General features: G+C 44.6%; 1 protein-coding gene across 4 annotated transcripts; it reads left to right on the top strand.

Moving 5' to 3' along the window:
* Positions 1-24061, top strand: ALKBH5 (alkB homolog 5, RNA demethylase). Of its 4 annotated transcripts, none has more exons than XM_073361813.1 (5): positions 1-404; positions 1009-1847; positions 9110-9190; positions 16229-16384; positions 18592-24061. In XM_073361813.1, the coding sequence occupies exons 2-5, from the start codon at positions 1108-1110 to the stop codon at positions 18773-18775; spliced, it is 1161 nt and encodes a 386-aa protein (XP_073217914.1). In that variant the 5' UTR covers positions 1-404; positions 1009-1107; the 3' UTR covers positions 18776-24061. The 4 variants fall into 4 exon arrangements, with proteins under 4 accessions (XP_073217914.1, XP_073217917.1, XP_073217915.1 ...); XM_073361816.1 differs by having other exon boundaries at positions 1006-1847; XM_073361814.1 differs by having other exon boundaries at positions 1-646.
* The last annotated feature ends 3574 nt before the right edge of the window (positions 24062-27635 follow it).

The following is a 27635-nucleotide window of genomic DNA, read 5'->3' as shown; positions in this document are numbered from 1 at the left end:
CGCACTGCGCGGACTGCGCTCGAGGCTGCCCCTGAGTTATTTATAAATGTCGGGCTGGGGCCCGGTGACGTAGCGAGGAGTCCGAGCGGCGTCTGCGAGCGCGTCGGAGCCCCCGCCCTCCCCCCGCTCCGGCTGCTGCGATGGGGAGCGAGGCGGCGGCCCGGGGGCTGCCGGGAGCCGGGGCAGCGGCGGCGGCTGGGCATGTGCCAGGCGCCGCCACCGCCTGAGGAAGAGCCCCATGGGCGGCGGGCTCCCGGCGCAGAGCGTGGGGCCCAGCAGCTGACAGCCCGTGGGCGGCCCGGAGGCCTCGCCCGGCCCGGCCCGGCGGCGGCTTCACCGTGCCTGGAGGGAGGCTGGCCGCGTGGCCCCGCGGAGCCGAGCCCCGCTCCCGCGCTGGCCCGCCCGTGAGTTTGGCAGCCGGCGGCTGGGGGGACCGCGCGCTCCCGCCCCGGGGAGACACGGGGCCCCGAGCTGCCTAGTCCGCCCCCCCCCCCCGCCAGCCTGCAAGTGGCGGGGGGAGCGAGCTAGCCCCCCCCCCCAAGCCCTAGGAAAGAAGAGGGGAGGCTTGGCCCTGTGTTGCCTGCCCGGCTCCTCCTCCCCTTTCCCTACGCAGTAGCCAGAGAAGAGCCTGCTCGCACAGACGGAGGTGAGCTTCCTTATTCTCCTCCCCCCCCCCCACACACTCACACTCACACTCACACACGCGTGTCAGGAAGGAGAGAGGGGGCACCCTCCGTGGAAGTTTAGAGCAGAACAAGATACGTCTCTTGTTTTGCTACCCAAAAGAGGGGGGAAAAAAGGGGGGGGGGACTTCCCGTTTTGGAGCGGAGCCAGTCCCTCTCCCCTCCAAGGGGTCAGGGCCCTTATGGAAGAGTGGAGCTGAGCTACCTGTATCAAAGGTTCCTACCCCCACCCAAGGAGAGAGAGTTGGGTGGGTGCCCTGTGTGTGGAAGTTTGAATATAGAATCCACTCCGTGTACCTCCTTCCTTTTGGAACTATCCCAGCAGGACGGTGGAGGCCATGAATAGCAGCAGCACTTCCCACTCTCTAACCCAAAGAGTCGTGCACAGAGGAGATCAATAGAGGAGGTGGGTTGCAAGCACACCATGGCGGGAAGTGGCTACACAGACCTGCGAGAGAAGCTGAAGTCCATGATGCCTTATCGGGACAACTACAAAGGCAACAGCCTGCGGGATCCTACAGAGTCCCCCTATGGGGGGGCTGCTGCTGCGGAGCGAAAACGCAAGTACCATGAGGACTCTGACTCTGAGCCCAGTGACTACGAGGAGGAGCAGCAGCAACAGAAGGAGGAGGAGGAGGCCCGGAAAGTCAAAAGTGGTATCCGGCAGCTTCGTCTCTTCAGCCCAGACGAGTGTGCCAAGATTGAAGCCCGGATTGAGGATGTGGTATCTAGAGCTGAGAAAGGCCTCTACAAAGAGCATACGGTGGACAGGGCCCCTCTTCGGAACAAGTATTTCTTTGGGGAGGGCTACACGTATGGGTCCCAGCTGCAGAGACGAGGCCCTGGTCAGGAAAGGCTGTACCCTCAGGGGGAGGTGGATGCCATTCCTGAGTGGGTGCATGACCTGGTGATCCGGAAGCTAGTGGAGCACAGGGTGATCCCTGAGGGCTTTGTGAACAGTGCGGTGATCAACGACTACCAGCCTGGTGGCTGCATTGTCTCCCATGTGGACCCTATCCACATCTTTGAGAGACCCATCGTCTCTGTGTCTTTCTTCAGCGACTCTGCACTCTGCTTTGGGTGTAAGTTCCAGTTCAAGCCCATCAGAGTCTCCGAACCTGTCTTGTTCCTGCCAGTGAGGAGAGGGAGTGTCACTGTGCTAAGGTAACTAAGTGGAGGGCCTCTGAGTTTCAGCGACTAAACTGAGACTCCTGAGTAGTTTGTTTGTGTAACTTGTTATCAATACCAAACATCAGCAAAAACTCATGCCTGAGTTGTTTATATAGCATCCTAGATACAGGGCTTTCCACTGTCTGAGTAGGAGGATTAAGGAAGGAAACTTGGGACTGAGGCATTATGGTCTGGGGGTCTGGCTGGAGCAGTGATTCAGCTCTGGGCAGCAGGCAGTGACACAGCTGGGCTTGGGAGGAAGACAAGCCCATATGCAGGGGCCTCAGTGAGAATATCTGTTCATGAAACATTGGCGGATTGAAGCTCGCTCCTGTCTACGGTTAGAATACACAGTAAGACATAAAATGGAGCCCCTGTCCAATAGCGTGTTGGTGGTAGAGCAGCTGATTTAGAAGCTAGGACTCCTGGGTTCTGTTCTGTTCACTGATTTCCTGTGCCTCTGTAAACAGAGGTGAGGTGACTGGCCTCATTTTTCTCTATCTGTATACTATCTGTATAGTGGGGATATTAAATCTTAGCTGCCTTTTTGTAGAATGCTCTGAGATCTCCTGTGAAACATAGTTTGCAAGTGCAAGCCATGTAGCACTTCATAACTTCCAAGCACTGTATAAACTGCATGCACAGCAGCCCTGTATGGTAGGTGCAGTAAGGTCCTGTCCCCTCGCCCCCCACCTTTTACAGGTAGGGAAACAGCCATAGAAGTCAAATGACCTGCCCAAGGTCAAGCAGCAAGTCACTGGTAAAGCCAGGATTGGGTCTTGGAAGTGCCTACCTTCTAATCTCTTTCTCTGTCCCCGGGTCACGCTGCCTCTCTAACAACATACTGAATGTTGAGACTGGCACAGGTAGCGGCCAGTTAAGTTGCATGTGGGGATTGGGGCACGTGGCTTTGTGGAGCAGGTGGGCTTTTAGGTGACACTGGAGGGAGGAAGTCAGATGCTGGGGCTGCATAATTTTATGATCAACTTTTATAGTCCTGAAGCTAAGGGCAGTTCTGCAGAATTCATTTTGACAGTCAAATACCCCTAACTTTTTCAACATTGCCAAAGGGAAGTATTTTAGCTATTCTGTTGTCTGAGTTGGTAAATGTGCATGCTAGCCGCAAAGCAGTCTGGGTAACACAGTCTCATGCTTTGGCTTGTAAAATTATTGCTGTGGGGGTCAGGAAGGAATTTACCCCTTCACGTACATACAACATTGTACAATTGACCAGGTGCATTAAAAACAGATATAGTGAGCACTTGCATTGCTTTTTATCTCTAAACTGCTGCACAAACATTAAGTAATTCTCCCAGTACCCCTTGTGATAGCTGACTTTCAGATCGGAGGGGATAGAAAATTGACATGTAAGTGGGCACAGCTCTCCGAGAGCTAACAAAATTCTACCTGCTTATTCCAGTGGGTGAATATTGGCCTGAGGTAAGGTACTAGAGACCGACAGGCAGGATAACCAGCCTTGATGGACCAGACGTTTGATCTGGAATGGTAAATCTTGCATTGCTGCAAAGCATTCTAACTGGACAGGTGTAAAAGGAAAGAATATGGGCCTGTTCCTGCTCCCAATTAAGTTAATGGTAAAACTTTCATTCCCTCATATTGGAGGACGTCAGCTCTGTACTGACAAATAACTTCAGTGGGTGAGACAAGCATAGAACTGAAACAAAAGATTTCTGAATAGTGCTTTAAGGATTTTTTTTTTTTGTTAATGAACCCCTTGCTGGAATTCATTTGCTTAATCCAAGATAAGAGATTAGTTTCCAGTAAAAATATATTTTAAAATAGGGATTATTTCTATTTAAATGCAGCAGTTAATAAATACTTAGCACTTACAGGACATTCTGCCAGAGGGATTGGTTTGTGATCCAGGCTGGATCAAAGTTGTAATGACTTATTAAAGTTGCCAGGTTAGAGAGAGAATGAACATGACTTGCAAGTCTTCTAGATCCTACTGAAGGTGATGCCTAAGATCCAACCCTCTCAGACATATTGAAGAGTCAGTTCTCCAAAGTGGAAGGGAGGAAAAATCCAAGTAAATAGTTCCTGAAGGCAGTTTCTCTGAAAACCGAGGAACTGTGTGGATAGAAGTAACATGCTTGTAAAAATGTCTGTGTGACTCAAGCATTGCTGTGTCAGTGGCTGTTCTCAGCAGGACTGTGTTCCTGGGAAGCCAGTGTAACAGCATTTCTTTGGCTGCATGTATTAGATCTATGTGAGAACCGTCAAAGAGTCTAGGGGATAAAGCTTCATCTCTCCCTCTCATTTTAACTCACTTCTCTACCTCTCCTTGTCCGTCCCCATGTCACCTGTACTCTGTTGTTCCTACTAATATCAACAGTCAATTTGACTGTCTTCCTGGCTTTCAGAGCTCTCTGTTAAGTTGTTTCATTGTCTGACCTTGTAGCCACCTATTCCCCCTTCTGCTCATACTGCTCGGCTAGCTAAGTATTCTGTCACTCTCTGCAGTAGAGTTTTTGGAGGCTTTTATTTTTTTTTGTGGGGCAGGAGAAGGGGTCCATCTTGCTTTGTCATATCCCTCCCTCCCTGTGAGGTATAATGGTACTTCCTCTCTCGTTTAAAGTTGACCTTTTTAAACCTCTCTTTCTCTCCAACTTTCAACCGATAGCTGAATTTCTTTTCCCACTAGGAAGACTAAATCAAGCTTGGTGTAAATACTATGTACCTTTAATTTCAATGCCTCTCTTTATAGGCTAGAGTAGTGCAGGTGATGCTGTTGACTACTGACTCAGCAATATTAGAGTTTCCTTTTTAAAGGAATCAGATGAGTACCAGCAGGATAGAACTAGTGTGCATGAGGCAGTGGGAATACAACTGTTTCCCAGTCTTTCTGAGGAGAATTTGTCTTGATGGGGGGAGAATACTTAAACTGCAAAAAAAAAAAAATAAAAAATTGGGAGCTACATTATATCTAACAATATATCTTGATAGCTACTGCTATATTAGCATGAATATTAGACTATTCGTAAATGTGCTGATCTTTGCAGGGTACAAAATTCAGCAAAAGGCAGATCTTTCTCCTTATTGCTAACAATGATACATCTTTCAGCTTGGGTCTTGAGAACAGATTATTAGGTTGCTATTGACTAGAGGAATAGTGAGAGATCGTTAACAAGAGATGTGTGAGGCGGGGTGGACACTCGTGAGCTTCATGAGCAATGCCCACATGAGAAGTCCAGCAGCTGGAGTTAGGTGTTATCTCTGAACTTTGCTGGGGTAGCGGAACTACATCTCTTGTATCAATCTTAGGGTAATGATGACCCCCACCCAGTCCCCATCTGGATGCTGGAAAGGAGAGGGGGGCTTGCTTTCTACTCTTGATCCCTGGCGCCTCCTGGCTGCTATGAGGGGAAGATCTCTAAGGCGCTTGCCTTCCCCATGTCATTCTTTGGGCTCTCCTCCTCCATATATGCTCCACTTCTTGCTGACCAGTTCTGAAACTGACAAGATGTTAGTTTCACACTCCTGCTGCTGGGCAAGGCTCTAAATAGCATAGGCACTAGAGCTGGCTGCAGACTCCGGATGAGCCTGCTTTCCTTGTAGTTGCAAGAAATCCTTAGTTGTTCAGGCTAGAAATTTATTTTTAAAAGAGAGCTTAAACTTCAGAAATTGGTGTAGATCCCCTTATCAGAGGAAACGTCATGTCAATGGCGAGTAGGCATGTGGATTTTTCAAGCTCTGCTTCAACCAGTAGAGTCCAATCAGCTGAGTCAGTGAGGGAGGGCTCTTTCAAAATCACTGATCACTGAAAATAGGCTGAAGCCTTAAACCCAATTACCACTGACTTGAAATCTCTAGATATGGTGATGGGGTAACATGCAAAGCACTTCTGAGACTGTCCAAATATGCTGGCATCTTCAAATGCACCCTGTCTAGTACGCTGGTGATTTGCACTGGCAGTATCAGGTACACCGCCTCTGTCTTTCTTCCCAGCAGGGGGTTGAGGTTGGAGCAGTGTGTAGGGAATATGCTCAGCTTCGGCAGAGATGAGTACCTCATTGCTCAGCAGCAACTCCTTTGATAAGGAAGGGCGGTGTCTGAGTGCAACTCCATTAGGAGCATTTCCCTGTTGGGGTGAGTGGCTCTGATATGCCCTCTAGACAAGGAATGAGACTGGGTTGCCAGCCATGGGCAATTCACTTAACCAGGCAGTGCCTCAGTTTCCCTGCCTAAAAAATTAGGATGAAACTTCTTATACTAGATGGTGTAGCTGAGAATCTCAAATCACTTCAGACAATAAATTAAGCCTCTCTTCACCCCTATGAGGTAGGTATTAACCTCGTTTTACAGATGTGTAAACAGAGGTTAAGGGATTTGACCAAAGTCCCAGAGGAAGCCTTCAGAAGAACCAGGAGTAGAATTCAGATGTTCTCACAAAGATATGATGAGGAATGAATGTTTGCTTTACAGCTTCAGTAGTAATGGTGTTGGGAGGCTCAGGGATGTAGCTGACTGACCTTGGCAAAACAGAAAGTGACGTTGTTTTGTCAGGTCTCGCCCTGATGATCATATTCAGAATGGAGTGACAGAGTATTCTCTTTTGCCATTTCAAATATAACTTTTATTTCAGTCTGCATAGAGCTTGGGCTGACCAGCTTTGGGTACTTATTGCTGCAGTCTTCTTGGCACATGCCTCTTGAAGCAGGGAGACAGAATATCTAGGTTTATAATCTTTGCACCAATACTTGGTGCCTGTCTGTGGCCATGAGCACTGTTCCGTCTAAGGTGTGCGCGTGTGCACAGATCCTAAACGCTGTGCACACGGCAAAACACCATGCGCACAAAAACTTGCACAGAAGCACAACAGTTTCAACAGAAATTTTTTGCGCACACGGCCCGTCAAAAATTAGAGGGAACATTGGCCATGAGTCCTGTTAGTTTCAAGTTGGCATTAAACTCCTCTGTGAAATAGGTTCCTGCCCAGCAAATAATCAGAACATGCAGCCTGTTTGACATCTTATGGAGTGTTCCCATTTAGAAATTGGCTTCTTCTCTTAAGTTAAAGGCATTATTAGGGTTCTATTAAGAACACTAATGTGGGTGATCTGAGCTTAATTGATTCACTGGAGCTTGAAGCAAAGATATTGAAACATAATAGAGCCCTGTAATAAGCCCACTTGCATAAAACACTTCTTAATTCTTTGTGATACACCTGAATAAAACACACTGATCTTCTCTCCAGAATTTATCTCAGTCCTAGAAACAATAGAAGCTGTATCTTGGAGGGAGTGAAAGGTAGCATTCTCTTTTGGAGAGGTTGGGGGAGAATTACAGTCTCATCTACTAGGTAACTCCATGCATGTAGAAGGGAATGTCCTGTGCCATCTATTCTTCTCTGGATAGACCTGCTTGAGTAACCTACAGCCCACTGAGACAGGCCATGAAATTTTAGAATGCTTACTGGTGACTACTGGACTTTGCAATGAGGAAGGCATAGTGTTAGAGCTTTGCTTTGGGGAGGGTATGCAATGTCATCCCACCCAGTCTCTAAGCACTTGGGAAATGAGAGCACAGATTTCTAAAAAGAAAACGAAAATAGAAGCCTCTTATAGAATCACTCAATTATGGAATGATGTGGATGCACTGCAGAATGTTACATTTTAGCTCCTCCCTGTTATCCAGCATGAAATCATTAACGCTAACCTTGCTGGCCAAGCTCAAACTTGCTGCATTTATACTATAAGTGCAAGCTGTCTGTATTAAGCTTTAAAGAGGAGATGGGGGAGAGGCCCATAGTATTAAAGAGGCGAGTTCACAAATGTATGATTCTGCTCTTTTTTTAAATCCTGGATACACTGATTCTGTAGTGTTTTCTCCTGAACCAGATCCAGTGCATGTAGTGCCCCACTCTGATCTCTACACTCTGTTCTCAAGACCCCTTAGAAATCCTTTGAATCCTTGAAAGCCCCTGCCATCTATTTTAGAACATTCTGAAAGGCTTTTATCTTGCCAGAAATGCCCTCTTAAGTCACATTCGGGCGTGGGGTACTCTGGGCTGGGAAGGGGATTCAGTCTGTGCCTCCAGAATGCTCTAGAAGAAACCAAGCGGGAGAAGCATTGGCATGGTGTGTTCCCTTCCCTCCCAGTCTGAGTTGGGTTTGTTTCTTACCTTCAGTTAACATCATAAGAATGGTTTTATTTCCAGAAATTCTTACAAGGTAATTTGTCTAAGCAGATGTTGCCTGCAATCATCCATATTAACATAAAGTGTGGCCCTGCTCAGGGAAACCTCAAACTACAAACCTTGCTGATTGCACTGAACTCAAAACTATACTTTTCAACAAAAAGGCAACCATAAGAACAGAATTCTAAAGAGAATGTTGATACCTGTACTATTTGATAGCGCCAACAATACATCTCAAATGCTTCTGAATACCCATAGTATGTACCTCTTAGGACAGTAGCTTGTTTTACAGAAATTAGTCTAAAGATACATTAGTCTAAAGTCTAGCTAAATCATCTTCATGCATGCTTCTCTGACTGGGCCATGATAAATACAGCAGTAGAATCTCTCTGTGGTTACATAGGAGGGCAGTCTAGTTGCTTGCTTGGGGCAGCTGAGCAGGGAGTGGTTGTGGAATGCAGGGAAGTATCTGAACTTGTTGGGGAAATAGAAAGGTAGTCTTTCTAGCGCAAGGGCACTTGTTCTCTGACTCCTTGCCGCTCTGCTTTTCATCAGGCTAAAAATTCACCTGTGATCCCAAAGCCACAACACTTAAGGGAAACTCAAAAGGGAGAATAGGATCTTCCAGTAATCAGTAGCACTTGTCTACAGCTTGCCCGCGTTTATCTCCATTATAATTGAGATGGCTTTCTATGGAGGGAATTACATGGGAATATCCCTCTTGGTAATGTGGTGGTATTATGTTGCTCATTTAAATTCTCCTGATCATACTTCACTAAATGAGGTTGCTGACTTTACACGCTGCGGTCACACTTTAATTGTCACTTAACACGAGCCATAGATTCATAAATAATTTTCTTTTGATGTGTACTTACACACTGTGGCAGAAAATGACCAGGACCAGCCTTCCTGAACTTTAATATTATCAGCCTTATGTAATTTTTGCTTTAGTTTGTTTTTAGAACCGTGTGAAGTTTAGGAACTGCACCATGAAAATTAGAGTAGGTAGGCTACCCAGTGCTTGATTCTCTGAAACTGGGAATCATTTGCTTATCAGCCTGCTCATAGCTCTTGGTTTTTTGTTTTGTTTTTACAGTGGATATGCAGCTGACGAAATTACGCACTGCATTCGACCACAGGACATCAAGGAGAGGAGAGCTGTCATCATCCTTCGAAAGTAAGTGTTAAAGCATTTTGGGTGATAAAGGAAGAAAGAAAAAAGTTGATACCCTAGCACTCTATCATTTCAGAACATTTTTAAAGGGACAGTATCAGGTGGTAAATCATTTGTTATAAAACACTAGATTATTCAACATTTTAAATCTTAAATATCTGATTATTTACTACACTAGTTTTGAACAATGAAAATAGACTGCCTGGTTCTGACCTCTTCTTTGTTACTGTAAATTTTTCGGTTCATTTTCTGACTCCTTCAAAAGCGTATTTTTTGTAATGTTTGAAAACACTGTGGAGGGTACGTTCACATCCAAACCGCTGTCTTTCGTTGGCTGCCTCATTTTTAAAAAATAAAGCCAGCCTTGTAAAAACCTAAATTTTTGGCCTCAATTTAAGGCCTGTTTACATGATCTCTAAGTACTGAATGACCTGACATGGTCCCTTCAAGTAGATATTGTCCATATCAATTTCTGTAGGGGCAACTTTCATAGGCAGAGAAATTCTTTTCCTCTGGGAGGAGGATGACTCATTTCCAACAGGGAAATAAAGATGCTGATGTCTGAGACGCATGGATTACAGAACTAGGCCTATAAATGGATTTTTAGGGATTGGCAGTGTGAAGTAGTGCCCTGTACATTTTCTCATCACCCATGACACTATCTTATAACACCATGTTATTCAATAGATGGCATTTATTCTGGCCAGTGTTTGTCCCTGTAGCTTTAAAGTTTCAGTAGCGGAGAAGTTAAATTAATTCTTTGCATGGAATGTGAGGGAGGTTCCCACACCTGAGCCATTATTTTTAAGTGACAGATCTGAGGAACTTTCCCCGATTGAGGTGTTGGTAGAGGAGTTATTGGAACAAATTGATAGATTAAACATTAATAAGTCACCAGAACCAGATGGTATTTACCCAAGAGATCTGAAGGAACTCAAATATGAAATTGCCGAACTAACAACTGTGGTATGTAACCTATCACTTGAATCTGCCTCTGTACCAGATGACTGAAGGGTAGCTAATGGTATGCTGATTTTAAAAAAAGCTCTAAGGTGATCCTGGCAGTTACAGGCTAGTAAGCCTAATTTCAGCCTTAGCTTCAACCAGTTTGCCTAAAGAACAAAGTTATCATACACAGATAAATGCAGTATGTTGGAGAAGAGTCAACATAGTTTTTGTAAAGGGAAATCATGCCTCACCAATCTATTAGAATTCTTTGAGGGTGTCAACAATCAAGTGGATAACGATGATATAGTGTATTTAGACTGTCAGAAAGCCTTTGACAAGGTCCTATGCCAAAGGCTCTTTCGCAAAGTAACTCCTCATGGGATAAGAGGGAAGGTTCTCTCATGGATCAGTAAGTGGTTAAAAGACTGGAAACAAAGGGTAGGAATAAATGGTCAGTTTTCAGAATTGAGAGAGGTAAACAGCAGGGTCCCCCACAGATCTGTACTGGGACTGGTGCTTTTCAGCGTACTCCTAAATGATCTGGAAAAAGTGGTAAACAGTGAGGCGCAAAGCTTGGCAGATGACACTAAATTACTCAAGATGGTTAAGTCAAAAGAGTTACAAATGAAGCTCACAAAAGTGGGTGACTGGGCAACAAAAAGGCAGATGAAATTCAATGTTAGTAAGTGCAAACTAATGCACATTGGAAAAACATCCCAACTATACATACAAAATGATGGAGTCTAAATTAGCTATTACCACTCAAGAAAGAGATCTTGGAGTTATGATGGATAGTTCTCCAAAAACATCCACTCAATGTGCAGTGGCAATCAAAAGCTAACAGTTTTAGGAACCCTTAGGAAAGGGCTAGATAAGACGGTAAATACGTAATGCCACTATATAAATCCATGGGGCACCCATGTCTTCAATACGATGTGCAGTTCTGGTTGCCCCGTCTCAGAAAAGATGTATTCAAATTGGAACAGGTGTGGAGAAGGGCAACAAAAATTATTAGGGGCGTGGAACAACTTCCATATGAGGAGCAATTAAAGACTGGGACAGGTCAGCTTAGAAAAGAGACAACTAAGGGGGGATATAATAGAGGTCTATAACATCGTGAAAGGTGGGAGAAAGTGAATAAGAAGGGGTAACAATACTTCCATATAACACAAGATCCAGGGGTCAACTGATTAAATTAATAGGCCACAGATTTAAAACAAACATAAGGAAGCACTTATTCACATAGTGCGCAGTCAACCTGTAGAACTCATTGTCAGGGGATGTTGTGAAGGCCAAAAGTATAACTGAGTTGAAAAAAGAATTAGATGAGTTCATGGAGGATGGATCCATCAATGGCTATTAGCCAAGATGGTCAGGGCTGCAACCCCATGCTCTGCTGTCCCTAAACTTTTAACTGCCAGAAGCTGGGATTGGACAACGGGGGATTGATCACTCAGTAATTGTTCTGCTCTTTCCCTCTTAGGCATCTGGCACTGGCCACTGTCAGAAGACAGGTTCCTGAGCTAGATGGATCATTGTGTCTCACCCTCTGTCGCTGTTCTTCTGTTCTTAATTACCCCCTTCCCCCGAGTATCTGTTGTTTTGTTGGGTCCTGGTAGCAGAAACAACACTTTTGAGTAATTTGAAAATACATTGAGGAGTCTTGTGGCACCTTAAAGACTAAAAAATTTATTAGCATATAAGCTTTTGTGGGCTAAGTGGGTCATAGCCCACGAAAGCTTATGTGCTAATAAATTTTTTAATTAGCGCGTAAGCTTTCGTGGGCTATGACCCACTTAGCCCACAAAAGCTTATACGCTAATAAATTTTTTAGTTTTTAAGGTGCCACAAGACTCCTCATTGTATTAGTCTGTTTCAGCAAAAACAGCTACCCTCTGAAACTTGAAAATACATGGCAGCCGCTGCTTTTAAAACTCGTTGTGGGGTCATTCCTTCCAGGGGGTGTCCAACTAGTAATTCCACTGTCAACAAATCCCCTTACGAGAAACGTGCAAACCAACGGAGCCCTTCTGGCTTAAAGTACTGGAAACCGAGAAGGAAGTAGACACAATGGCAGACTGCTGGAATTGCAGCCCAGGCGGGAGTGAGGCTAGTTCTCAGAAATCTGGCTCCAGATTCTCTGAGCTTTCAAGCAGCTTAGCTGGTTTCAAGGAAACCTAGCCTCATGGAAGATGTGGCGCAGTGCCAGTTAGATCAACTCAGGGGCAAAGTGAAGACTCGGACATCTGGTTAGAGAGAAGCCATGAAATGAGACCAGGAAAGGCAGCAGCCCTGAGACATTAGTGAGGCAGAATCACACCTCTGCCCTGTATCTCCACAAACTGAAGTAGGAGCAGCTGACAAAACAAGATCACAGTGGTCCCTTCTGGTCCTGGAATCTATGAAGTAAAGAGAGAGAAGCTATTGTGTGTTTAATTATAATGTATTGTACATAAACATGACAAAGCGATCCTAATAGGAATCAGAAGGCTGCTGCAGTTGAAACCAGCCAGGGTGAGAGTATCTGCTGCCAGAGAGAAGCAAAGCCAATATGGACTAGTGCCACTAGGGGTGCTCTCACAAATTTCTGTAGCTGTTGAAATATTTGAAGGGGCACGGGGGTACTGTGGGGCAGGATTGAGGTGCAGTGGCAGGGTTATGGGAGAAATGGGCCTTCCAGACTTCAGAACATAAGTGGCCATACTGGATCAGGCCAGTGGTCCTCTAGCCCGATATCCTCTCTTCGAGAGTGGCTGGTGATTTGTCTGTGCTGGAGAAGAGCATTGGGTTAACTAAATAGATTTAAACTAGCTAAACTGGGAGAAACCTATAATGGAGACCTGCTTGAAGTGTTTTTATCTCTTGCTTATGTTTTTGTTTAGTTCAATAACTAGATAGTGCAGCTTAAACAAAGGATGGTTTGGGGTTTTTGGGGGGGGGCGGGGGTTGGGGTTTTTTTTTACACTGCAGTTTAAATATATTTGAACTGGATATTAAACCAGTGCACTAGTCTATACTAGAAGAGGCCTAGGAGTGCAGGGATTTACATTTCTTGGCAGAACTGTGTTGGGAATGCTTGCATAACAGTGCCTCTAGAGCTTGTTTTTTTTGTCACTAAAATTGAATGCTCTTGTGTATCTGAGCATCCTACACTCTGCCTCACTCAAGGTTAGGGCAGGAGAGAGCACCTCACTCAAGGTTAGGGCAGGAGAGAGCACAATGAACTTCTATGCCTTTACTGAGTAAGATTCTGATAGCTACTTGACTGTCTGATGTGGTGAAGGATGCTGTTATATCCATCCTTTTTAGACAGAGTGGAATCCCCCTTTTCCCAGAGTCTTTATAGCACCTACCAGGCCTGATCCCTAAAATGCATATATACCACTTTGCAAAAGGGTACATTATGGACATTGCACACTACAGCTTATTTAGCTGTTGCATATCCATTGTAATGCTAAAACATCTGCTCCTTGTCGAACCTGGTCCGCATCCATACGCGGCAGGACTGCAGTGACCCTTTGTAAACACTTGCATTCCATAGTGCGGATTGCTATGGTGAAGTTTATCACATCCTGTATCACGTGACTGTTGCAGATTTAAATAGTGTGTTATGCAACCAGGAAAATAGCTACTTCCCCTTTAGGTAGTCTGTTGCTAGCATAATATTGATGTCATAAAGCACGTTCTTTCTGTAGGGTCTGCTTGGGTAGCCAGAGAATCTGATTCTCACCAAGATATGGCATGGGTGCTTAGCTTTAGACTTTGGTATAGTTAGGAACTAGTATATCAAGCCATGTGGTGAAGGGCCCAACTGGCAAAACTTTTGGGCTTGAGTCTTTGTTCCTGAATACGTTCTCTGTATGAAGCTCTAGATGCTCTGTACTTATTTGGCAGGGAGTGTAGAACAAAAGTATGTGTATTGGAGAAATGGTCTGACATTTGATCAGTTTTCTGGAATATTTTGAGAGCAGCATGATTACCAAGTAGGTCATAAATGCTTCAGTGCAGTTAGAACATAATGATATTTGCAGTGTTCCCTGTGTACTTGAGTGCAGGGCTGCAACAGCACCAGAAAGGGCTGGAATTTATCTTCAGCTTAAGAGGTTGGAGGCCCTCGGGGGCTAAAACTCCTAAATTTAAAAAACTCGTACCCTTTTTTATTTTTTTTTTAAGCATAGCTCTAACCAGGGAAATAAACAGTGTGTTAGTGCAACCTAATGAGACCTGCTCAAACGGGATTTGGAAGTAACTTTCAAATGACGACAGTTCAAGCTCTTTGTAATACTTCTTGTATATTGTACCCGTACGATACATTAGAAGGAACCTATGCTAAACAACATTAGTTTTGTATAATTTACTTGCCTGTGTGTCTGTCCTTTTTAGTGTCCTCTGCTGCCTAGCTACATTTTAAAAGACCTAAAAACTCAGAGGGCTCAAGCCAAGATTTTATGCTCTCTTGTAATCCAGTTAAAACTTTAAATATGATTGGAAATGCAAGTCTCAATTTCTGTGCAAAATGTTTTGGTTTTTTTAGTTCATTAACGTTAGGGGGTAGCTATATCGTCCCACACCCTCAGAAGCTTTATTCCCCCTGCAAAAATTGACTTTCATAAAATCATTTTTGTGTGAGCCATCATGAAGTGCTTGGGGGGTGAGGAAAACCGGAGGTTCTGTTGCCAAGCTTACGATGGCTGTCAGAACACTGATTATAGCATTCATTAATCAGAAGCAGACCACTTGTGCTGTGTTTGGCATATTTGTGAGTAGTGTTGGAATGGTAATAAACTGGTTCAGCATTGGACCTGCCATCGTTTCTGCATTCAGTGTTCTAACTAGGATTAGTTCAGAATTCTCACTTACTGATTTGGATCTGAATTCCAGTAGGATACTGGCAGGTAAACTGGACTCTTATTAGTCTGACAAAAACCTACTTCCTGTGTACAGTGCAGCTGGCAAATCTGCATACTCTGTATGGACATGCCTTATTCATGTGTCAACACATTATACGTGCAGCAAAGAGTAAGCTGGTGAGTGTTGGTGGAGAGGACAGTTTGCTCTGCAGCTGCAAACAACTTGTAATTGGAGTTTGAAAGGATCTGAAGTTTTTTTCCATACCCTGTCCAAATCAAGCTTGCAAAACTTAGGTTCAAGAATAACATCAAAGCTCACTTTCCCCTTTCTTACAACCCAAGCCCATGACCTGATTTTTAGCAAACTTCCCTTATGGGAGATGCACATTGTAAAATAATATTAAGAAGCAGCAGGAATCTGTAGCCGTCTTGCATCCTTTCAGTGCTAGGGCTTGGGTCCATGTTTGAAACTATGTACTGCTGAAGCCAAAAGCTTGTGTCTGTGCATAGCCGTGATGCAACTACATTAAGAATCTGTACTATTGAGTGTTCTGTAGGATAGCTTCTGCTAGCTGTGTTTCCTAGACACAAACACTGAGCCAGCTACAGTTGTGTCTGAGCAAACAGTGCTGTTGGACAGAATTGTTCTGTTTTAGCTGAACTGTGCTTGCCAGACCCTATTGCACATTGATGTAACTATTAGCGTGGTTCCCTTATAGTGTGGACTAGAGCTTGAATATTTTAGTTGAGATACCATGTTGCAGCTTGCTTGCTTGGACTCCCTTCCAGACCTTCACCTGATGACAATTGGATATTTTTGTTGTTAGAAAATCTCCAGCAAAACTCTATTGATGTGTGCAGGTTTGCTCTCCTGGTCCCACCAAGAGAGCTAGATATGCAGGGAGAGTACAGTGGTGGTGCTCGGCACTGCAGTATGGGAGTTTTGCTTCATCACTTCTAGATACTTTATCCAGGGTTTTAAGTTGCTGAACAGTCATTAACCCTCAGAATTAATAGTTGAGTTAATATAGGCCAATATATCAGACTGTGTACTAGATCCCGTGCAAACTTTTTTGAATAGGGAAGTGGGAGTTTGAAGGGGAGGATTGCAGTTTTTGTCCTGCTTGTCACTTAACCTTGCTGGTGGGCCTGGATCAGGGAATCTACTTCAGTTTGACTAGATAGAATAGCTACTTTGATGTGTCAGCGCTCTTTGGAAACACTTGTCTTTTAACATTCACAGAACAAGACTAGATGCTCCTCGATTGGAAACAAAATCGCTGAGTAGCTCTGTGTTGCCACCAGGTTACACCTCTGACCGTCTATCAGGAAGCAACAGGGACCAGATCCTGAAACCAAAGCGGTCGCATCGCAAAGCAGACCCTGATGCTGCTCACAGGTAGGATGATAGTTTGTGAAAGTGGTGATCTGGCTCCAGTGCTTCTGGTCTCAGTGAACTGCAAAGTTTCGTGGCATGTTGCAAAACAGTGGTAAATGCCACCCACCCACCAATCAGCCTGGTAGTAATCACAGTTGCTAGAACAGCCCCTTTCATAGGCCTTTGTGTGATTCTTGCAAAGATAATGCAGCATCATTCCTATAATGCTATTGTGTAACAACTTAACCTCTGTCCTATTTAGTCCGGCTTTTTTTTTTTTCTTGTGCATTAAAGTTCTGCTTAAGTTTTCTCCCCTTTCCTGCGTCAGGGTTGCTTACTCCACACATGCTTTCTAGGCAATATAGGTCTGTTTAATCAAAACTGTTTTTTTTAAGAGCCAGACCTGTAAGCTTAAAGCTGACTTTGGATTTTAAGCTGTTTGTTTTATTTCTTGTCAAATGATTGGCAGGATTGAGAAGCAATAGATTCAGCTTCCTCTTGATAGTGCACTCATTCAGAACAATAAAGTTTCCCTGCAGCTAATTTTGACCTTTATTGCCAAGCTATTATGTACAATGAAATGAATTTTCAAAAGGATAAAATTTCACTGACAGGGAAGAGTGGGGGTGGGGGTATTTAATTCGTGATGTTTCTCATACCTGCTGTGGGCCCAATCCTGCATTCCTTGCATACCCAAACTCTTGGTGAACTCTTGCAGGATTTGGTTTCAAGAGGGATTTGGACACTGACTCCTTCCTGGAAGTGGTCCAGTTAGTCTAGCAGTGCCAGAAGCTGAGCCAGTCTTTTAGAGTGTGTTTATGGAATCCTGTCCATAATGAGTTTTCACCTGTGACAACAGTGATGCATTTGGCCTATAGAATGGTTTCTAGCCAGGAGTGATAACTCCTATAATAGAAGAAAAGGGAAAAAATGTTGGCACATTTCAATGGTGGTGCAGAATCAGATGCCCCATGTAAAGTCTAACCAGTATTCCTGGTACTCAGGGGTGTCTCTGAGCCTTAGCAAGGGTTAAGACTTCTTCTCAACATCATGTAAAACCAAAAGATTGGCCTGGTTTCATGGCTTGACTACAGCAAGGTCCAAGCCCATGCTGCAGCCAGTCATTTGAGGGGAGTCTTATTTGTGTAACATCCCACTCAAGTCCCAGACTAACTGTATGAGCATAAGCCAAGAAGAGAAACACATCTACAAATGTAGCGTGACCTCTAATGGTACTGCAAACTAGTGTGGAGTAAATGTACAACATAAATGCAATTGATCATACAGAAAGAACAGTTTTATAGAACTGCAGGAGTTGCTATGTCAGTACAACATGGGTGGTCATGGGGAGGTTTTCTCCTTAACCTGAAAGTTAAATTCTTACTCTGTCACTTCTGTCCATCACTGTTTGCATCTTCTAAAATCAAATGGGCCTTTCCCCTTATGTAGCCTAAAAGATTCTAGTATAGTACATGCATTATCCATGGATGTCAACATGATGCATTTGTTATGAGGACAATAGCTATTGCTGTACCGGATCAGATGATTGGACCGTGTAGTCTAGTATTTTGCCATTGACTGTGGCCAGTACCAGATGCTTCGGGGGTGGGGAGGAAGGTGGAGAGAGAGAGAGAGCGAGCAAGAAACCTTGCCCCACAAAAACAACCCTCATGGAACAGTAAACTAGCTCCTAAAAGAGCAAGGGAATAGGGAGTCCTGCTCCTATTAAAAACCATGGCAAAAATCCCATTGACTTAAAAGGGATCATGCCCTTAATGCTGACGTTCTTTACCTATGCTTATCACGAAGGGAGTCTCCCATAAAAGGGGTAAATGATTGGTACAATCAGCTACACCTAAGAAGGAATGGCAGAGTGGTTGCATAGTTTGGTAGTTTCTCTTGTAGTTTAACAGCTTCAGTGTAGGACAAGAGTAAATAAAGAGCCTTTTAATAACTTGTGATGTAGATTCAGAAAACAGGCATCAAATACAGGCAAAATGCTCCCCTCGGCATTCACGTGGCTTTATAGTCTGCTGCTTTGCCTGTGTTGGACTCCACAGGAGTTCTGTACTTGTAGGAATAATGCAGCGTTGGAAGTCCGATCGCCCACGTGGTCCATTTGGTCAAAATATTCAAGAAACTGTAGCTTAAATAACACAGCTAGTCTGAGACATCTCTTAAATTCTCAACTGGCTGTCTGCTCCAAATGTTTCTCTTCTTTTCCTCAGGCCGCGGATTTTAGAAATGGATAAGGAGGAGAACAGGCGCTCGGTCCTCTTACCAAAACATAGGAGACGGAGCAACTTCAGCTCTGAGAACTATTGGCGAAGGTCTTACGAGTATACAGAGGATTATGACGAGGAGGAGGAGGATGGAAGTCCAGCCCGCAAAGTTAAAATGAGGCGACATTGAGGCATGAGCTTTCCAGAGTCTCAAAGCTGAAGAGATTGGCCTCCAGTCTATGAAAACTCCCTCTCCCTTCCCTCCCCTCTCCTCCCCACCCTGGCTGTTTCTCATCTAGCTTCAGTTTTGTTGTTTCCTTTCAGGCTGAAGAGTAACTGGGAAGGATCTGGCTATTTGTTTTTATGAATGGAGTTATTCTGAGGCATAAATATTGGTGGAATGTGTAAGGTGCCACCTGCAGTTTCCAAAGGGGTGTGTCAGACTGGCATCCCCTCCCTCATGAAGTGGATATTGTTCATGCTGGACCAGGCAGCCTGGTCTGTGTTCTTGAAAACACCAAAAAGTTAACTGTTTTGTTACTGAAGATTTAAGAAATTAATTTTTCCTTTGCTTTGTTTAACTGAGTTTCTTTTTAAAATGTTCTAAATATCTTGTTTGACCCCAAGAGTTGAAACTCTTCGTAGCGGCCTCATACTCCATGCTACACCAAAGGGCTCCTAAATTTCCTACGTCTGCTATTACATAGTTTGGGTTTTTTGTTTTTAAAGGTGTCCTGCAGCAACTGGAAGTTTTGAAGCTTTGCAGGCACCTCTTACTGCAATCGATTACAAAGTATTTAGGATATTTGTTGCACTTTAGTAACAGTTTTTAATGCCGTATGCTTCCCTCCACTTCTCCCTCAGCTAGTTTGGGCTTGCAAGCATCTTGTTTTCTGCACTGCTGACTAGAGGGTGTATCCTCTCTGCAAAGGCCATACATAAGCTCTTTCTCACATCAGTGGTGGTTTTGAGGGGCTCCTCAAGGAGAGAATAGGCTTGTTTGAAGGAGGGAGGAATGTTGGACTTGAAGTTGCTCCATCCACTTGACGCTTCTCGCGAACAGCATCATTACAATTGTTCAGAAGTATATTGTGTTTGGGTGTGTGGTTTTGTTTTGTTTTGTTTTTTTTAAATCTCTGGATAAGTGTTTTAGCTGGCTTTATTGAGGCCTGTAAAGCTACGGGACTGAGATCCGTATTGGCCCCCTAGGCCTTTGAGTCTGAAAGTGTGTGTGTGTGTTGGATACATGTTTTTTCCTTCTCAAAGCTAGAGAATAGCCAGAACAATGTGTAGGGCTAGCAGATCGCACTTGTGAGGGAATGTGACTTGGCAGCACCCTGGGAAGGGCTGTCTTTATGCTGGCTGGCATCTTGGTGGAAGTGGATCTCTCCCTTCTTGGTTCAGGAGGAAAAGGATCCAGACTGTTATCTCTGGAGTATCCTATTGGAGGATGCTTCAGAGCATTGCAGCAGCTTGAAGAACCTCTCAGGCTTCTCAGCCACAAAGATGTGCTGATGCATAGCAGAAGTATGATATTGTCGCCCCAGTAGAACTAGAAGACTTGGGGATGTCTGGGGGGGGTTGGCCTTTTGAGGCAGGAACCCTCTGCTTAGGTGTCAGATGCCTCCCAATTATCTTGCATAGCACTGTCTGTTCCTAGCCTCAACAAGTATCACAACTGGTCTGTGTCCTTCTTCTATTTACTGAGAGACACTAGGAATTCCGGTGCTGTGAGCCTCTTGACCAACTACTTAAAGTGCTGAGAATAAGATTCCTAGAGTCCAAGGAGTTAATAGGAGAATTTAGATATTCTAATATGTTTTTCTGATCATCTTTTCACATTCAGTCTGCATTATCCTGGCTTGAAGCCTCAATGAGTTGTCAAAGTTTGGGGTCTAATAACTTATTTAGTACCCTAATTTTAATAAATAAACATTAACATTCTCTCCTCCATTTGATTCCATGAATCCAAATGTCAGCGATTGCAAATATTGGTCTTTATTTTTAAAAGTTTTTTTTTCTTTTTTACAGCTTTACCTTCCCTAAACTTTTTTTTGGTAGTTTTCTTTGGTATCGTGTCTTGAACACTAGCTATGGTCTATGTACTTTACAATAAAAAGATCTAATATATTTTGAAACATGTTTGTGCTGTCATGAGGAGTTTTCAGTCCAGAAACCAAGCATTGTTCCCTCGTGTCCTGTTTGTTGGAAATCTCGCATGTTTACTAACCATCTGACTTCAGGTGTGGTTCTCCTACCCCAAAATGTACAGGTGGTTCCTCTTGAATGCTGAGACTATTTAAAACTAGATCCACCATTGGTCACAATGCAAACAAAACTACTACAGCCTTCAGTAGAAGTTTTATCTGCATAAGGATTACTAGACCTAGGGTTGTCTTTTTGTGGCAGATTGTTTTTTTCCTGGTTAAGAACTTCAGTTGGCATCGCTCAAAGTTGAGAATAGTCTTTTGCCAGCCCTTTTTAAAAAAAATAAAAGAAAAAGCTCCACCTCTGCCCAGAGTTCTAAAAGTTCATGCTTCTGGCTGTCTTTAAAGCGTAAATTGCATTTGAAAATAAGCTGTTTAAATTAGACCTGCTATTGCTCTGTCTCCTTGCTTGTTGATGAGAATAGCAATCCAGTTCCAAGACCAGCTTAACAATCAGAAAGGAAAAACTCTTCCCTTTCAGTTTCTCATGCTGGATCTGCTGCAGTCTTGTCTATCTATTGCTGGCCTTGTGAATGTCACTGTTTTAAGATGGTGACTTCTAGCAGGAGGCTGAGGAATGGTTTTAATTAGAACACACTTGAATTCACACTTTAAATGCTGCTAAAATGCCCTGTGTGCTTCTAGGGTGCTGTGCTGAGTACATCATTCTTTTAAATAGTAGCATTCTGATTCGCTTAAACGTAGCTCTGGCTGGATAAATAGCAGAAACCATAGTGATCTGTGCCTCTATTTCCTCTTTCCTGTGACAGTCCTCTTATGATATGCAGTGCCCCCCCCCCCCCAACACGCTACGTTAAGTCTACCTCTGCAGTAAGGATACTGTGTTCTGGCTCCTCAACTTAAAATGAAGTTGGTTGCAATTGTGCCTCTTTTGTGATGTGATATTAGTGGCTCCCAAATCAGCACTTGATAGAGCAAGGTTTGCTGTGTGACCCAGATGGGAATGAGGTACTGGATTTGTCTTAAAGGAGCTCAAGACCGACTAATGCATTATGTAATAGAGGTCTCTCCTCTAACATGGTACAAATGACACCTCATTCTGACTCTCTTATGCATTCTGTGTAGACAACAGGTACCTTTACTTCAGATTTATTTTTGTATTCTTCAGTGCAACTTTTTCCTGTTTTCCATCATTGCTGTTTGTTCAGTTCTACAGGTTTTGCTCAGTTGGTCAGGAAAGCCTTTTAGCGTTGGTCTCAAAGTCTGGTTGTGGGTTTGTTTGTTTGTGGTATTGTTTTTTTTTTTGTTTTGTTTTGTTTTTTAACTGACTGCAACATTGATGCATGGAGAGATTGGGGCACAACTAATTGGACTCAAGGCATCTTTCTCTTTAGGCCAGATGTCACCCTGTGTATTGACAGGCCATCCTCCCCAGTTGTACAGATATTTTATATAGACACACGTATGTATATCTGTAGATACATGTTTTTTAACTCTTTGCACTGATCATCACTCAAAGTGAAACCTTGAATTTAAAAAAATGGAGAATTTACATTTTCACACAGATTTAAATGTCTGCTGTATTTTATTTGATGGAACAATGGCTCAAGGTGTTAGTGACACCCACATGTACTCTGTAGCTGGCTTGCAGTGGCCTATGGGGCTGCTTGCAAGTCCCACATCAGACTTGCATTCGCTCTCCTAACCTTGAGAATGTCCAGATGTGAGGCGAGTTCTGGCAACTCCGGTTTGGTTAATAGCTGCCCCGGTCCCACCTCTTTTCATCTCTGGGGTCGGGGGGGTGGAACTTGGGTCATTACCAGCTGCTCAGAAATGGAAGATAGAGCTAGGTGACTTCTAACAAGGCCTTATTCACAGACTTGACCAACTTGGCTTTAAAATCTTTCCTAGTCTGGTACAGTAATGTTGTCCAAATTCCTCTCTGTAAAGCTGCATGTAGTATGCAGAATTCATTAAACTATCATCTAAATCAAAGACACAGTAAAATTACCCCCCAAAACACCCCCAAACCTCGACCATGACAGCATTTTTCTTACCTAAGGAAAGTCGATGCTTTTTGTTTCTCTGCAAACAAAGGCTGGGGAGGAATTTTTATTTTTGCTACATGTGGCTATATGTAGCTGAAATGAATCTGTTCTAGTGGTGGAATCAAAACTCTCAGCCCATTGCATGGGCTTGGTGTGTCCATAGGAAGAGTGTGAAAAGGTTTGCTAGTAACAGAAGAGAAGTGTTAGCACAGGGATTTCTTTAGATTCCTTCTTAAGTTTGATGCTCTAGGCAGAACATTGCTTTGCTTCTTAAGCATCTGGCAACCTCAGCAGTTCCACTTAACAGCATCTAGGTAAATTACACAATGGTCGGAAGATGTGGGTTGGCACATCTGGCTTTTACCACCTGCTAAATTCTAATCCAGCTGTTGTAAATAAATTGAGTTGTGGCACACACGAGCTGTAATCCAAAGGCTTGGTTCATCTTGAAGGTTTGCCTATGAGTTGATATTTTGGCAACTGACATGCACGCTTCTGAGTTAATCGATCAGGGAGCTTCTACTGTAACATTCTCACGCACACGCAGGCGTAATCTTTTGTTTCTTCAAGTTCTCAAACTCTTTTCCAGGGTTCCTGTGTAGGGAAAGGGAAGAGCTCTATTTCTTGGTTTTTAATGTTGTTAGTATGAGACTTTTTGATAGCAGTGCTCACTGGAGATGGGTCTAAACCAAAACCCCCAGTTCCAAACAGCCCTGAAATTTGGGGGAAGTTCAGAGCAGGACCCGAACTCTGTGGCTTGGACCCACCTCTAGTGATGTGTAGTTTTATATGCCAAATGCAGTTTCCCTTTTTGAGACCGAAAGGGAATGCTAATCTGATGCTCTGACAAGCACCACAGTACCCCTTCTCTCATTTCTCCCCCTTCCTCCCCCCACACTCACGCTCTTAACAGAGTTCTGGCTGACTTAAATTTTCTTTTTTTTAAAAAAGATTCTAACTTTTTGTTACAAATAAATAAAAAGTGGCAATATTTTTTTCTGTAATTTTTTCATAGGAAAGCGTTGTTTGTAACAAAGTTGTACAGTTCTGAAGTTTGAGATACAAAAGAAGTACTGTGTGGAACGCTGTAAATGGGGCAGAGATTATTTTATGTACAGTACCATGGGGGGAATCTTTTAATTCTGGTTGATTCTTAGGAAGAATTTAGTTCTTCACTGTCAGGGTTTGGAATTTCATGGATTTCGTTTTTTTTTCTTGTATAGAATGCTGCATTTAATTGAATAAAAGCAGAAAGCATCACTTGACTGTGTGGGATTTTTTGGCGGAGTACACTTCAGTTCTGATCCCAGCTAGGCTGCTGACTTGCTGTGTTGTCTACAATGAGTTGCTTAGGCTCGTACTGCTTCAGGGAGCCTAAGGGAATAAATGCTCTTCAGTTGAAGTCGCTGGTACTCAGCTCTTCTGAATATTGGGCCCTTAATCTCTGGGTTTGTATACCCATATGTGGGGAGGAAAGGAGAGAATATTACTTATCTCCTCTACAAAGTAGTACTTTCTAGATCCCTGAACAAACAGTATCATACGTGCAAAGAAGAATTCATCCGCTCTGGTGCTGTGCTAGAATCTAGACTTGGAAAGGTCCTTTTTGGTGGACATGAATCGTTCCCCCCGCCCCCGTTGTACGTTACTAGTGCGTCTTGTCACAATGGGACTTCAACACTTCACTTCTCTTGGATAGAATGTGCCACGGCCTACAAATTGCTTGGAAGATTGTTTCCATTCTCTACTTATATCCCATATAGTAAAGTCAGGAAGAAGAAGAAGGAAAAAATAGATGGGTGGAGCACTTCAGAAGTGCAAGAGAGCTCAGGGACCACACAAGCCTGGAGGGAAAGGGAAGGGCAAGGTCCAAGGGAATCCTCAAATCAGAGGTGAGCGAGCCACTCCTAGTGGCCATGTAGTTGCTGACATTCTTTTCAGGCACACTTCAAGCTCTAGGCAAAGTCTTGGGGTGCCTAATGGCAGCTGTGCTTGCTCCCCCCCATTCAGTCTGGAGGGTCCCAGGTTTATAAACTGGGAGTTGCTGGTGGTGGATCTGCTGTGGGGCCACCTCATGGCTTGTTCTTTTTAAGATCATTCTTGGTTTGGATGGTTTAGCCCAGTCCTTAGATTATTAGTGAGAAGTAGCTTTTTTTTTTTTTCCCCTTTACCTTTTGCGGTACCCATGTCTGTATAGTAATATCAGAATTCCCCCCTGCCCCCATCTTACATCTGCAAGGTAACGGGCCAATCACAGGACACCCGTTAAACCTGCTCCAGCTCCTTAGGGAGTGGTGGACCTTGTGCTTAGAGGTCAGGGGACCTGGGTTCTGCCCCCAGCTCCCTCACTGGCTCCTGGTGTGACCTCAGGTGAATTAGGTTCCTTCTGTGCCTCTTTTCTACCCCCCCACCCTTACCCCGCCCCGGTTGGAGGGGCTGTACTATGAAGGAGCAGTGTGCAGCATCTGCCGCTCCCCCAGGAGGTAAACGGAGGTGAGACCCACCACTGCGTTTTTAGGGGTTGGGGAAAGGCTGGCGGAGGCGAATTCTCAACAGGAGAAAGCGCTACATTTACATACGTTCCTCTCTGCTTAACCCGACTGAGACTTGGCCCTTTTCTCCATCAAAGCCACTTGCCGGCTGTTACCCAACATCTCGGAATCTCCCAGAAGTAGGGGCCAGCCAAGAAGCAGCAGCGCCCACTCACGGACGAAGAGGGAGCAGGCCACCAGCCACTATTTTTTTTTCATTTTCGTGCCAGTCTCCTCACGATGCTGCATCCAAGGATGCCAAAGGCCTGAACGTTATTGCCCCAGGTTTCAAGGTTAAACTCCTAAATCCATGTTTAGCACCTACCAGAAGTGGCCTGTGGCTGCAGAGGGAGTTGTGGGTGCCTGCGCTTTGGAAAATTGGGCCACCAGGCCTCATGGTGGTTTTCTCCATCCACTGACCATTTCTAAATGTGACTTTTTTTTCTAAAGCTCTGCTCTAGGAATTTTTGTGGGGAAGTCCTGTGCTATGTAGGAGGTCAGACTAGAGGTTCACAGTGGTCCTGTCTGGCCTTCGAATCTATGGATTTAAGAACCTGACTGTAGTCAGCCAGGTTTGACAGTCTGGGCCCCAATGGGTAGGCATAAGAGGCCACGCGCACAGACCTCTGGAGCCTTTCAGAGTGGAAATAAACCTGGCTTTGCCCTTTCCTCTCATGGGTTTGGCAGACTTTCTGTTTGCCCTTTGGAGACAAGCGCTTTGTCCTATTGCACCAGGCAGGCATGGCTAGTCCCTGTGCACACTGGGGCTCCCCCAAAGGAAATACCCAGATAAAATGGTTGTATCCCCTCTTCTGCTACACTACATTAAAAATGCTTCTCTACCTAGCCCTGCCCTTGGGAAACGTATCCAGACAAGATCTTGTGACCTGCTAATGAAACTCTAACTTCATTGGCTCATGACAGCCTTGGCCCTCACTTAAGAACATAAGAATGGCCATACTGGGTCAGACCAAAGGTCCATCTAGCCCAGTATTCTGTCTTCCGACAGTGGCCAGTGCCAGGTGCCCAGAGGGAACAAACAGAACAAGTAATCATCAGGTGATCCCTGTTGCCCATTCCCAGCTTCTGGCAAACAGAGGCTAGGGACACCATCCTGGCTAATAGCTATTGATGAACCAATCCTCCATGATGGATGCTGAAAGGCAGTCTATGGAGGAAGCAAAAATCCAGCTTGGAAGAGATCGTCATTTAGCACAAATGCTGTACCCGGTTGACTCTGCAGAGGGAATTGAGGTAGATCCAGTTCCTTGTACCGTGATGTGGTTGCTGGGGTGGGGTCAGCTTTTTCCTCCATTCCTAGACAGCTCTCAGGAATCAGCTTATCTTGACACTCCTCAAGCTAGTTGAGTTGGACAGGGACAATTGTCCTTGCTGGCGTTCCCTGGACCCGAGAACACCATACAGAGCAAGCAGTTGAGCAGACAGCAGTTTTGTATCTCTCCGAGCGGCCTTTAAAAAGGGTCTATTGCAATGATCTCTGGGATGGGAGACGCTCTACATCAGTCTGCCCCGTGGAGGCTGAAGGTGTAAGAAGCAGGTTTGATTTCCTGGCTGGGAGCAGGGCCTGGGAAGTCTCTGGGTGTTGCCTGGTTAGGTGGGGAAGTGTTAATACCACCCAAGAAGAGTGTGGATGCTTCCTAGTGCTTGTACTGAATTCTGCTGCCTTGTAAGGAGTGCAGCGCACTATGCGGGGTTGGGATGGGATTCAAGGCTATTGCCCACCTGATGAGCAAAGGTGGTACAGTCTAGGCAGGCGGGGGTGGGGGGAAGGCAAAAGCCATGGTACTCTGACAGCTCCCTTTGTTGTCTCTAGCAGTGAATGACATTGGAGGCTGCCGGGAAGGGGAACTGTGTAATAGGCAGTGATGGCTGTGGGAGGGAAAAGTGAGCAGGTGCTGCTCGCTGGCTGATCCATCACCCAATCGGTGCCCCCCCAAGGTGTGGGCTGGTGATTGAAGTGACGCTCATCATGAAATTGTGCCGAGTTTGAAAGCATTAACCCCTGTGCGATGGCTAACTTCCACCACAGATAACTCCATCCTGCAACCGAAATTCCTCCTGCTGTTTAAAATGGCTGCTGGTGTGCTCCATCCTAGAACTAGCTGTGTTCCAAGGACTGGGGAACAATAAAATCCCGGTGTGACGTCATCTGGGCTGGAAGCGGCCATATGCACGTACGTTACTTTTTTCACCCCTGTCGAATACCTGAATTTGTGGTGTAAACATCGAAGGAAGTTTGGATTGCAAAGTGAGCCATGTGCGTTTGTGCTCTCGCCCTGCAG

This window comes from Lepidochelys kempii, chromosome 10 (genome assembly GCF_965140265.1).
Source record: "Lepidochelys kempii isolate rLepKem1 chromosome 10, rLepKem1.hap2, whole genome shotgun sequence".
Taxonomy (NCBI): domain Eukaryota; kingdom Metazoa; phylum Chordata; order Testudines; family Cheloniidae; genus Lepidochelys; species Lepidochelys kempii.
This window is presented reverse-complemented; position numbering and strand designations above follow the sequence as displayed.

Coding starts and splice junctions, on each gene's coding strand:
- ALKBH5 (XM_073361813.1), top strand. CDS start 1,108: ATGGCGGGAAGTGGCTACACAGACCTGCGAGAGAAGCTGAAGTCCATG. Junction 1,848..9,109: donor GGGAGTGTCACTGTGCTAAG/GTAACTAAGTGG, acceptor TTGTTTTTACAG/TGGATATGCAGCTGACGAAA. Junction 16,385..18,591: donor GACCCTGATGCTGCTCACAG/GTAGGATGATAG, acceptor TCTTTTCCTCAG/GCCGCGGATTTTAGAAATGG.